At 42.8% G+C, this 12,663-nt stretch overlaps 3 protein-coding genes across 6 annotated transcripts in view; 2 read left to right on the top strand and 1 right to left on the bottom strand.

The window, feature by feature from the left end:
* Positions 1–6,285, top strand: part of abcc8 (ATP-binding cassette, sub-family C (CFTR/MRP), member 8) — a 62,823-nt gene extending 56,538 nt beyond the window's left edge. Inside the window, exons 33-39 of the mRNA XM_042411404.1 lie at positions 305–435; positions 579–657; positions 814–922; positions 1,710–1,813; positions 3,912–4,045; positions 5,131–5,193; positions 5,736–6,285. Coding sequence (XP_042267338.1) covers positions 305–435; positions 579–657; positions 814–922; positions 1,710–1,813; positions 3,912–4,045; positions 5,131–5,193; positions 5,736–5,873 — 758 coding nt within the window. The 3' untranslated portion in view covers positions 5,874–6,285. The remainder of the gene's footprint in view (positions 1–304; positions 436–578; positions 658–813; positions 923–1,709; positions 1,814–3,911; positions 4,046–5,130; positions 5,194–5,735) is intronic.
* Positions 6,286–6,360: 75 nt separating this feature from the next.
* On the top strand, positions 6,361–8,790 carry kcnj11 (potassium inwardly rectifying channel subfamily J member 11). The gene has a single exon (XM_042411405.1). It carries the CDS (start codon positions 7,117–7,119, stop codon positions 8,275–8,277), a length of 1,161 nt encoding a protein of 386 aa, XP_042267339.1. The 5' UTR covers positions 6,361–7,116; the 3' UTR covers positions 8,278–8,790.
* A 1,016-nt stretch (positions 8,791–9,806) lies between these two features.
* mob2a (MOB kinase activator 2a) overlaps positions 9,807–12,663 on the bottom strand; it is a 65,055-nt gene continuing 62,198 nt past the window's right edge. For all 4 annotated transcript variants that reach the window (XM_042411449.1, XM_042411447.1, XM_042411448.1 and 1 more), the window contains exons 4-5: positions 12,476–12,600; positions 9,807–11,394 (exon numbers count right to left, since the gene is read on the bottom strand). In XM_042411449.1, the coding sequence (XP_042267383.1) occupies positions 11,081–11,394; positions 12,476–12,600 (439 nt within the window). In that variant the 3' untranslated portion in view covers positions 9,807–11,080. The remainder of the gene's footprint in view (positions 11,395–12,475; positions 12,601–12,663) is intronic.

Raw genomic sequence — 12,663 nt, 5'->3', positions numbered from 1 at the left:
TAACGCTCATGAAAAACTGTATCTTTATCCCCGTTCAGCTGTTTTTCAGTAAGTTAAAGCCTTTATATCCCCTAATAATCTATCTTACATGCATGTTTCCTTTCAGCCAAATGAGCTTTTACAAAGTGGCGGGCAGAACTATTTCAGTTTGGGTCTAATCATCACAAATGGAGAGATGACAATTATAAATCTGCTAATAGGGCAGAAGAAACAGCTACAGTCAGTTTCCTCTCGTTTCTGACTTCTCGAGAGGTAAAAAAAAGTGAAAGCTAAATCTCACCGGTGTTTCTGTGTCCGTGCTCAGCTGTGTCTCAGGTCCCTGATGGCTGGCCCCAACAGGGAGAGATCAAGATCCAGAATCTGAGTGTCCGTTACGACACCACACTGAAGCCTGTGCTCAAAAACGTGAACACACACATCAGCCCTGGACAGAAGGTAAGCGAATGCCTCAATCTGTGTGTGTGTGTGTGTGTGTGAGAGAGAGAGAGAAGAGGAAATAAAATCCAAAGGTCAGGAAAAGTTGTGAATGAATGATGGAGTATTTGTGATAATGATGATTCAGATTTGTTTGTTTTCAGGTGGGGATCTGTGGCAGGACGGGCAGCGGCAAATCATCTTTCTCCCTGGCCTTCTTCCGCATGGTGGACATGTTTGAGGGTAAAATATAAGTTAAATTTCACATCAGTATGCAGATATTATTGAAATGAATGAAATATAACACTAGTAAGAAAAACCTTTGTTTATTGATGAATATCTTAAATGTTGCACTTTGTAATGTCATTTATGAGTGAAGCATTTATTTTTCTCTCATAGGGAGGATTGTAATTGACGACATCGACATCGCCAAGCTGCCTCTGCAGACACTCAGGTCTCGCTTGTCCATCATCCTCCAAGACCCCTTCCTGTTTAGTGGCACCATTCGGTACGATGAACTTCACTCTACTATCAGTTTTGTCAGTTGTCACAGCAATTTAGATTGGCTGATAATGTGATACTAAAAGTGTCGGCAGAAGGGGGGAAAAACACAGAACATTTCCAGTAACTGGACCAACTGGCAAACTGCCAGACACAGTTCAAAGTGATTCATCCGGAGCATAAGTAGAGCTGAGGGTTTGCAGATAAGAGGACATTTCTCTGAAAACTCCACTGGAGAGTTTTATTTTTAGACTTCAGCAACAGTGATGATAAAGGCTTTGTCATGTTGGAAAAGTAGAAATGTAAGGAAGCTGGCAAACTGTAGTTCGGGATATATTAAAATGTTCATTACATAGTCATTAGAGACATTACTAAAAATAGATAGAGATCACAATGAGATTCAATAACCACTTCTTTACCAGTTTAATATTAAAATACATCTGAAATTAAATATCATTTTTTGTCTACAGCAGACATAACTGCTCTGTAAATCACTTGTCCTGTGTTCTCATTTGAGAAAAAATCAGACACCAAAAGGGAAAAATGTATGTTTTGATGGCAGCAGTTTACAAAGCGATGAAACATGACACATTTTTATATCATCTCTGCTTTGCCGATGCTCTGCTATGCTCTACTATCCTCATATGGTCACCTCACATTATGATGGTTGGTCACAATTGCCCGTGGGTGCCTGAGCTCCCGTTATGTAGCTAATGAAGTGTGTGTGTGTGTGTGTGTGTGTGTGTGTGTGTGTGTGTGTGTGTGTGTGTGTGTGTGTGTGTGTGTGTGTCTAGGTTCAACCTGGATCCAGAGATGAAGGCTACGGATGAGATGCTGTGGGAAGCTCTGGATATTGCTCAGCTGAAGCCGGTTGTTAAATTGCTTCCAGGAGGGCTTGGTGAGAATATGTGTGTCTGTTTAAGTGTGTTTGTGTGTTTGTGTGTGTGTGTGTGAGAAAGAGATAACTTGCACATTTGACATTTACAATAAACTGTTATTACTGTTAGTGCCAGAGACTAGAAAACACTATATTAACAAATGTGTTCCATGTGCAGCTGTTCATATTTGTTTCAACACAGTCAAATGATGCAGTATATAAGCAAACAGCATGTGTTTAATGAATACAACAGTTCCTTCACTGTCAGCTGCTCGAGTGTCTCGACACTAAGATCAAGCTGCTGTATCAGAATACACAGTCATTAATTTTTTAAATCCCTGTCAGAGCTGCGTTATGTGTTGCTGCTCCATCTTGCACAGTTGTACCTGCTTATCTCAGGTGCTGCTCTGACGTAGCAGACTGCAGCGGTCTCACAGATCAGATCACATGTCAGCTGAGAGCCTCTTTAGCAGAGTTAAACTACAGACATGATGAATGCTTGGCATGCTGATGTATGGGGCTTCCTCTCTGCATGGTGGCTTACTTTAGCTCCCGTTGCTTTGCAATTCATCACTCACTTCTTATGTTTCTGTCATCCTCAATGCTTTCTCATGAGAAAACTGAATCCTTTTACTACTCTGTTGGATTAATAGACTGCTGGCACTCACCTCACTTTTGTGTGTCAATGAGTGACATGTTGAAACTGAGCTACTCCCTGCTGTAGTTTATGTTCACCGGAGCCAAAGGTTCAATAACATATTGATCTGTAACCCAGGAGTTAATGGCCACTTAATTTCGCCCTGTTACACTAATTTAATAAATGTAACAGTACAGTGCCAACAGTGTTTGCATTTGAATCAGTCTGTACTGTAGCAGAAGACTCTTTGTTACTGTAGTGGTGGTGAGTTTTTATAAAGTTAGATACAGTTAAAGTTAGTCCTTGAATCATTCACATATTTAAAGTTCCCCTCCATACATGTTTTAAGATGTGTATAAAATACTCTACTTTAAGTAATAATTTGTGTCTGATGTGTTTTTTCCACAAAAATGTTAAATTATTTAAAATCTTTAAAATGACAGCTACTTCTTCTCCCTTGTTAAAAATTAAAGAAACTTTGAATATGTGAATAGTTTTTATTTCACAAAAGATGTCTCCTACTTCACAGTAAAGTTCACTCTCAGTGTTTGTGCGCTGGAGGCTTCAAGTTTCCACATCACACTTGTGTAAGCTTAATACTGGACCAGGATTGGCTCTTAACTAGTGATGTCACAAATCATGCTCGTAGGCTCACCTCTTAAACTTAAACTTTAAACTCAGATTTTCACTGAACACAGAAAAACTTTCCACTTTCAGCAGATGAATGTGAAAACAGCCTTCTAGTGTCAAACTCTGCACAGTGAAGCTCAAACATCCAACTGTACGAACAAGAAGAAAAACATATTTTTGAGTGGAAGGGGACTTGAATGCTTAATATGACATGCACATATACATATTTATTTTTTTTATTTATTGGGTTTCACTATCTAGTAAACTGTTCATTTTTAGGTCTGACTTCATCATGTAACAGGGGGTGACAGTTAAATTTCATCAAACTTTTACAGACTGATGTTTAATCACCCTCTCACACCTCAAAAAGTGTCATATGTGGTGGTGCAGGAGTGGATTCTGTCTTCAGTAAAGGAATCAATTTACCATGCATGTGATCCTGATGGCTAGAGTATATTTGTTTTAATGAATCCTGTGTTTCCTGCAACTCAAGATAATCCACTTTTAAAAGTTTCATTTGAAAACTACCATCAGTTTTCTGTTTTCACACTGAAAAGCTGTTCCTATGTAACTTAAAACAAAACCAGATTTGGAAAAAACACGTGTACTGACTGATAGATCACTGTAGAACAGATACGTTTTTCAAGCATCTTTTTATGATCATAGAGACGTATACAGGAAATCAATCTTTAAGCCAAGAGTTGATGGCCAATTCATTTGATCATTTTGCTCTCTCATGTAGTTAACATAATAGTGTTTAAGTGATGTAATCATGAAAAGATGAACACTGGCGCTGCATTGCTAAATATTTATTAAAGTAAACATATGTAAGTAAATGTTGTTTTCTTCTAGATGCCATGGTGACGGAAGGAGGAGAAAACTTCAGCCAGGGTCAGAGACAGCTGTTCTGTCTGGCCAGAGCCTTCGTCAGAAAGAGCAGCATCCTCATCATGGATGAAGCTACTGCGTCCATCGATATGGCAACGGTCAGTGTGTGTTTAACATAAGAGCCTTTTTAAGGCAGTAAATGGAAAGGTGAAGGAAAGTGAAGGAAATGAGAGACAGTGAAATGGAGGTGAAAGAGACAACAGGTGCAGTGATGTGAGGGGTGAAGCCGGAAACTCACCCGGTCATTTTCATCTGTAGGCATGGCAACAATGAACACTGATGAAAGCAGACAGATGGGGAGATTTATAGGCCCAGTCTGTGACTTTTCACCATCTAAACTTTATATTTTAAATTATATTCACATATTATTATAGATGTAAAAATTGCATGTTTGTGTGATCTTAAATTGAAAATATAAGCCAGTTAACAGCATCAGAAAACAGTGATAACTTATATTAAGTAGGTGTCTAGACTTAGTCCATGGATTAAAAGACCTATCAATCATTTTGGGAGTGATAGCAGGCTTGGATCACAGATTGTACCTTTAACTGATGATAAGAGGAGGATAAAAAGGAAGCTGGAGTGGAGGAGGAAGTGTGTGTGAAGCAGAGAGAGAAAGGATGATATAGAAGGAAAATACTCAGAGCAGTAAGAGCCTGAGGGGAGTCAGTTTAAACAAATGGCTGCTTCTTACTTAAGACCCTCTCTTCAATGATGGGCTACAAAGAGCAACAGTTTCAGCTCACAATAACACAGCACTGCTGCCCTCCAGCAAACAGAGCTGAGCTTTTATTCATGGACCCAACAGAGTCAGCGAGCTCAGATGATGAGGAACAAGAGAGGTGACATTTTGAAAAATAAGCCTCAAGAACCTCTGAAGTGAGCGAAACATACAACAACGTGTCTTTCCATTGCAAACAATGCAGGAGGAGTGTTTACTGTGTTTCGGGCACAAACATTTACAGATATTTAAGATGATTTATAACAGCAGCGATCATTTTGAACATCTAGTCATGAGAACAAATTGAAGTATTTTAAACCAGAGCAGCTGGTGAAACTTGTCTTAGTTCATGTAAAGATGTGTGTGTGTGTATTTATACAGCGGAAGGTTATATTGAATCTATGAGTGTTTCTTTGTCATAGTCAACCTCCTCTCTCTCTCTCTCTGCCTCTGTCCCCACAGGAGAGCATCCTGCAGAAAGTGGTGATGACTGCTTTTGCTGACCGAACAGTAGTTATAATTGCAGTGAGTATCGTGCCCTCCGCTTTTTCCAGTAACGCATGCAGCTCTCCCTTTCCCCCCCTGAGAGCGCTAACTTTTATCTGCACTGCTGATGCAGTTCTTGTAAACTGATACAGAGCTGCAGACAAATGCAGCTCAGACATTAAACAGTTGCAGGACTGCACTGAGAACAGATGAGGAAATGCAGCGGGGAACAGAGCTGATGATGTCAGGTTTTCAGGGGGAACATGTGCTCCTAGGTCCTGTAGATTATTTCATTAATAAGATGACGTAGTTGAGAGAAACATTTTACTGAATGCAGGGTGATGGTGTCTCCCTGTGAGACCAGAATGTCTTAATTCACGTCCTGCCTTAACCACCAGTTTAATGACAGCATCACAAAGCAGTTTCTGGCTCATATATATCTTACGGATGTACAATAAAGCATCGACTTTTTATGATTCAGGATTTTTGAGCCTGAATTAGAAACAAATGTCTTGCCGTGCTCTCACAGTTGTGATCTGATCACTGAGACCATGCATGACCTCTCCCCCTCCGCTGCACAGCATCGCGTCCACACCATCCTGAATGCCGACCTGGTGATTGTGATGAAGCGGGGAATCATCCTGGAGTATGACAGGCCCCAGGCCCTGCTGGAGAAGGAGGACAGCGTCTTCGCCTCCTTCGTGCGAGCAGACAAGTAGCACAAGAAGAGGGAGAGGAAGCATTAAAGGAAGACATTCAAAGTGCAATTGCTCCCTGGAATATATTTCCTTTATTTTTTAATCATGTTGTATTATATTTGTATATAAAAATGTTAATTCTTTGTTAATAAAACATAAATTATCATTTAAATCGGTGGTTTTTATTTGGAATGGTTTGGAGAAAGTGACTTAAAGTGAGGGAAGTGGGTTTTTTTGTGTGCATGTGTATGTGACACTGTTAAAACAAATGAGTCATCGGTCAATTGCAGGTTTAAAATATCCTGGATTGAAGCACAGGAACAGAAGCCAGAAACACATGATCATCCTCATATACTGGTGGCTGTCACAGTGGGATGAGTGGCTGCGCCTGCTGCAGCCAAGACTGACATCTGACATTAGAAAGTCATCTGGATGCCAGCAGTACACAGTGGCCAGCGGTCACCATAATAAAACATAGTAGTTAAAAGATTAAATCTGACCCGTGTGGTTGAACAGCCCTCTTTCTTCAATTATATAGCTGTTGAAGTTTATAGCAAACAGCCTGAGGATGATTTACTGTAGAGTGCCCTATATTTAACCCATATATCCAGAATGTGAGCTGCCTGTGGCACTGCTGCACAAAATAACTGTTTTTAATGCGTAATGAACCCATTCCTGCATTCTCAATGAAAATCACAGGAAGGGCACCAGAGATGGTGGAGGGAGGGACTGCCTCTTCACCTCACAGCGTCCCCATCTCACGTTACCGAGCTGCAGTGAAGTGGCGGAGTCAGCACGGAGGCGACTGCGCCACTAAAGCCACCCTTCTCATCCAAAGGTGATAAAACTTAGCTCAGAGGCCCGCTAAACTCCTGCAACATTTGGCATCACACTAAATTTCCTTTGAGTCCGAGTGCGCAAAACCAGTGGGCTGACTGACAATGGGACGGGGCGGCGTGGCGCAGCTATGCCCGGTCTGTCGGTGTTGTGAGTGAGTGACGGCGGCAGCTGCGGTGCTGGAAGAAGAATCTTCTCATGGGACTTGGCGGTTGAGAAGCGCCTGATCTGGAGGCAACGTGAGGAGCGCACATACCTCCAGAAAACGGACAACAAGACTCCCCCTCCTTTGCACGACAGCTGCCGCCGAGCTGATACGAATGAGCGCCGATTGGTAAGAAAAGGCACCGGGAGAGAAGAAATTAATTCATTCACGCATCAGTGCCTTCAAAGCCAAAAGGCTCTGGGGGCATAGTATGGGAGCGCTATGTTGTCCAGGAAAGGACTCATTCCTGAGGATTATTTCCTGACACGTTTGGCTGAGGATGAGCTGAGGACACCCAAGTTTAAGGCGAAACCGAGAAAAGCCCGGTTCGTCTCCAAGAACGGCACCTGCAATGTGGCTCACACCAACATCCGAGAACAGGGCCGATTCTTGCAGGACGTCTTCACCACTCTGGTGGATTTAAAATGGTTACACACCATCATCATTTTCACCATGTCTTTCCTGTGCAGCTGGCTTCTTTTCGGGATGGTCTGGTGGCTCGTCGCCTTTGCGCACGGCGACTTGGACCAGAACGGAGAAGACTTTGTCCCGTGCGTAACGGAAATTGACTCATTCGCTTCCGCTTTCCTCTTCTCCATAGAGGTCCAGGTGACCATCGGCTTCGGGGGGAGGATGATCACGGAGGAGTGCATCTCCGCCATCATCATCCTGATTGTGCAGAACATCGTTGGGCTGGTCATCAACGCCATCATGCTCGGATGCATCTTCATGAAAACTGCGCAAGCGAACCGGCGCGCAGAGACGCTCATTTTCAGCAAGCATGCCGTCATCTCCGTCCGAAACAACAAGCTCTGCTTCATGATCCGCATCGGGGACCTGAGGAAAAGTATGATCATCAGCGCCTCCGTGCGGATGCAGGTGGTTAGGAGATCCACCACCGAGGAGGGAGAGGTGATACCTCTGGACCAGATCGACATCCACATGGATAACCCGGTGGGCACCAACGGCATCTTCCTGGTTTCCCCCCTCATCATCTGCCACGTGATCGACAAGGGCAGCCCTCTGTATGAGCTATCCTCCACCAACCTGCAGCACGAGGACATAGAGGTGGTCGTGGTGCTGGAGGGGGTGGTGGAGACCACCGGCATCACCACTCAGGCCAGGACCTCCTACGTGTCGGAGGAGATCCTGTGGGGGCAGCGCTTCGTACCCACCGTGTCCGAAGAGGATGGCATGTACGCGGTAGACTACTCCAAGTTCGGCAACACCATGAAGGTACCGACGCCTTGCTGCAGCGCAAAGAGACTGGATGAGGCGGGAGGCATCGCTCGCTTTAAACTGACCGAGGGCGTCACCTTGCGGGCGTCTGTGGCAAGGCGGCGGGGGTCCAAGGCGGCCCGGCGCTCCAGGCTGGACACCTAGAGAACTGATGATCTGTGTAAACATGTCTGCCAGCATTTTGTATGAGAATGAATGAAGAATAATTATTAAGTTATGATGATTATTAAATGACAAAAATCATATTTATTAATAATAGACTACATTATGGGATGTCTTGTTATATTTCACCATGCAGTCAAACGCATAAACACATCAACGTGCTGTTTACTCAGGGTCAGTGTGGAAATGCACAGATAAGAATGCACTGAGGTTTATGAGATGTGACTGTTAATCAGACTGATGAGTCCTGATATCTAGAATGAAGACAAAGAAGTTTGGATGTTTAATCTTTTTTTCTACACACAATTCTATTTATGTTTAATTGTGACAGCATGCAAAACAATCCGAAGAAATAAAGGAGAAAGCTTCACGTAAAGTGTGTTGTGGATGGACAAACGAGATTTAAAGGTGCACAATTTAGTATTGCACTTCATTAAAGTCCAATATCAATATTTCATTCAAAAAAGTCTGGTGATATTATTGCCTAATAGTTCTTTTATAACCAAATTTGAAAAATATATATGTATAAAATTTAGTGATGTGTTTTTGTAAAAAAAAAAAAAAAAGAGACTGAAATCAATAACGTGTCAGATGTTTTACAGACAAGAAATAAACTTGTCATTAATTAATTAATTGACATTAATTAATATCATTCTGGTGGACAAGTTGCCTAAATTACTTCAAACATGTTATTGGCATTTCTGTACTGCGATTTCTTATTCATCAGCTGACAAATATGTCAGTACAGATATTCTGTATCAGTGATGAATTAATAGTAATACAACATAACACTTCTGGCTGATTTCTCAGTTGTGCTCTACATGAGACCGAACGAACAAAATAGAGGCCCAGAGGCAGCTATATCCTGATTTTTAGTCCCTATTTTATGGTTTAAGCTCCAAAAATACTGGATCCTACATTTCCCATGATGCAACTTTTCCATCACTGCTGGTTAACGCCTGGCACTCCCCACACTTCCAGTTTGTAAGACATCATTATGACATCATTGATTATTTTCTTCTTGACAAGGCTCCTCCTCAGCCACAGACGATGTTATACAACTGTTCTCAAGATGAATAGCACCACTCATGATAAGTAAACTGAGCTTCGTGTGTAAAATTTGTGGAAACCCCCTTTAAAAATAGCAACATTTTCATGACCCGACACACAAGTCACTCATGTTTTCTTCCTTTTGCATCGTTTACATAAACAAAAGACACATACACACAGGATGGCATTTCTCTCTTTTATTAGATTATAATCCGCAGAGCTTAAAATATTAAATTGCTTTTAACTTAGTTAATAATTAAAATACATAAAAACGAGAGCCAGAACTGAAGAACCCTGCAAAAAAAAAAAAAATTAAAATAAATAAAAAAGGAGAATTATAAACCCAATCCTCCTCCATACAGAGGCTGTCTGACAGAACCCGCTTGCGATTCTTTGTACAGTAAAGTCCAAGCAGACTGTGCATTTTCTATACATGTGTAATGATACCATTATTGTTATTATTTCCAAACTAATTTTCCTCTGATAATCTTTTTAAAAAGCAAATTTAAAGGGACATGTAAAAACAAAACCAAAAAAAAAAAAACAGAAGAGGAGATTTTTAGTGACTGTGAAACAGCAGAGCAGCTCCACACCATCGCTCTCACCCCTCTTTCCGTCTCCCTCTCTGGGCCTGCAGACATTACCTCATGTCTTTGTCCTTCTGAGCTGCTGGAGTGGGTGTGGGGGTGGTGTTGGTGGTTTAAGGGGAAGCTGCTGTGCTGAACACCAGCAAAAAAAACGGCCTCCGACTCAGCCGCACCAGTCTGTCTCAAAGTGTCGATTCTCTGGTCAGATTAAATATCTAATATACAATCTTTATATTTTCTTCTCTGTCTCCCTGTTTCTGTGGCGTTCTCTACATCTCTGCTGCCCTCTACAGGTTGGCTCTGGGACATGTTTGTTAGGGGTACACCAGGTGATTATGTGGCTATACTGTAGTTATACACGATCTGTAAAACGGAGGACTGAGCAGTCTGGTGAACAAGGGACAGAGAATGAAAAGAGAGTGACTTCTCTCCTGGCAGCAGTGACGTATTCTCTCAGGTCCTGAGTAGGAAGCGCTTTAATCATCCCCCACATAAACAACCCAAACAGTGATTGGCTAAGTATCACCCCGTCAGGCAGTAACGTGGCTCTCTACTGGCCGGCGTGGTGGCCGTGCGCCCGCAGGCTGCCTCCTGCCGCCGGAGAGAGGGGAAGGACGAGCCCGCAGGTCAGCAGAGATGCCTCTTCTCCACACATTAACAACACTGTACAATAGTAGGTCGAAGCAAAGCAGAGCCCCCTTCCTGTACTGTATGTTAGGCAGAGGATAGAGGGAGGCGAAGGGCCGACGGACACGCTGCACCCCCCTCCCCCCCAACAAACAAAAAATAAAACTGAATAAAACTTCAACAAAAATAAAAGTGAAATAAAACCAAAAAATAAAAACATACACATACTTTTTTGTTCCTAGTTTAAATTGCAGAGAAGATGGGAGGGATTTGCCCCTGGGAGGAACGCTCACGCCAATTCCTGCTGGCGTGACAAACCCCTCCCCGCCACCCCAAACCCCCTGAAAACCCTCCCCCCCCTTCCTTCCGGCTGGTTGGTTGGTGTCGTAGCGAAATACAAGGGTAGTGGAAGGTCTCTTAAGTCCTGCTGGCACCAAGGAAGGGGGCCAGGCTGTCTTTCCTTCTCTCCTCTATCTTATCTTCTATCACCCCCGGGGCTGGTGTCTCGCTGCCGCCCCTGCTCATCTCTCCGTCACGTGGTTTTGTGAAGAGGGGGAGGGCGCTGAGGCTGGGGCAGAGGAGGCCGGTGCGGGTGGCGGGGCGGGGGTGCAGAGGATTTCGGACAGGTCGTCCATGATACAGGTCTCCTTGGGGTCGACCAGGTTGAATTCCCTTACGAAAACGATGAAATGTGCATACAGAGTGTTCAAGTGGCCCTGCAGGTCCAGAGCCACCGTCTCTTTAAAGTGCGCCCAGTAGAGGTGAGCCAGCACGTGGAACAGGTACCGGCAGATCTTCTTTACCAAGGACTCAAAGGAGTTGGGGAATTCTTTGCCTGAGGGGAGAAAAGAGGAAACAAAAGCAGACAGGAGAGACGGGATTAGGAGCTGGAATCACCACAGGGGAGAAAATATTTTAAGTCTGCCTCCACTTAAAAATGTGTTTTTCTTCTTGTTCCTACAGTTGTATGTTTGTGCTTCACTGTGCAGAATGATGTATTCATCTGCTCAAAGTGGAAAGGTTGTCTGCACAGAAAATCTGAGTTTAAGGTGTCTACCTATGAGCATGATTTGTGACATCACAACTAGTTTGGGGCCAACCATGGTCCAGTATACAACTTACACAAGTGTGATGTAGAAACTTGAAGCCTGGACTTTACAGTGAATTACGAGACATCGAAATGAACAATAGATTTTGGATTTTCCTATGAGGGAGGATATATGATTTTAAGAACTAGTTTTCTACACGTTTCTACACGTTTTAAAACATATCTGAAGGGGATCTTGAAGACGGCGTTCTTTTATAGTTCTCTTATTGTCAACAGACTTCATGGAAAGACCAAAACCAACAATCTGTTAGTCTGTCTCTCAATACTTTTCGTCTTCTCTACCCTGTCTGTGGCTCTCAGCACCAAGCCCAGCCATTCCTTCTGATGACATAAATATTTAAAAGCTGGTTATAAATACATAGTTTCATTTCTTTAAAGGCTCAGTAATTTTCTTAAACAGCTAGGCACTGTAGTTTTTAATCAAATGTTACTAAAACAGGAGAAAATAGTGCATTTATAGGGGACTACCTTCAGTTACGGATGAATACACACTTTACAGCAGCAGGATAACGATGTAACTGAAAATGAACTATAGTGCATGTGTTCAGTATTGTGGCAGGGTTAGCAGGATCAATTAATTGTCGGATTGTTTCTTTTCATGGGATTTGTTGACAATAACAAAAATATAGAATATCACTAGACGTATGCTTTAATTGCTAAAAGTCTAACATTTAAATGTGTCTTGTAGGACCACCGCTCCTTCACTCTGTCCCTGAACTCCAACATCTGAAGCAGCAGGGGGCAGCGGAACAACATCAGCAATCTCTTGGGGTCTTTGGCACCTAAGAGGCAGAGGAGGGACACTCACCGTATTTTGTAGGAAAGATTTCCTCGTCTGTGACCAGTTTCTGACAAAGACTCATAACAAAGTCGACATATTGCGGAGCAGTGCACTTCGTCTTCTTCCCCCTCTCGTCATACCAGTAGTATATTCTAGAGAGAAACATAAGGAAAGAAAAACCTGTCACGTACACCTTTCATAATGACATTGTGCAA

Source organism: Thunnus maccoyii, chromosome 5, assembly GCF_910596095.1.
Source record: "Thunnus maccoyii chromosome 5, fThuMac1.1, whole genome shotgun sequence".
Classification (NCBI taxonomy): domain Eukaryota; kingdom Metazoa; phylum Chordata; class Actinopteri; order Scombriformes; family Scombridae; genus Thunnus; species Thunnus maccoyii.
Note: the sequence above shows the minus strand (reverse complement) of the source record. Positions and strands in the feature narration are given on the sequence as shown.

Bases quoted from the DNA above. Each gene is read 5' to 3' on its own strand.
- kcnj11 (XM_042411405.1), top strand. From the start codon at position 7,117: ATGTTGTCCAGGAAAGGACTCATTCCTGAGGATTATTTCCTGACACGT.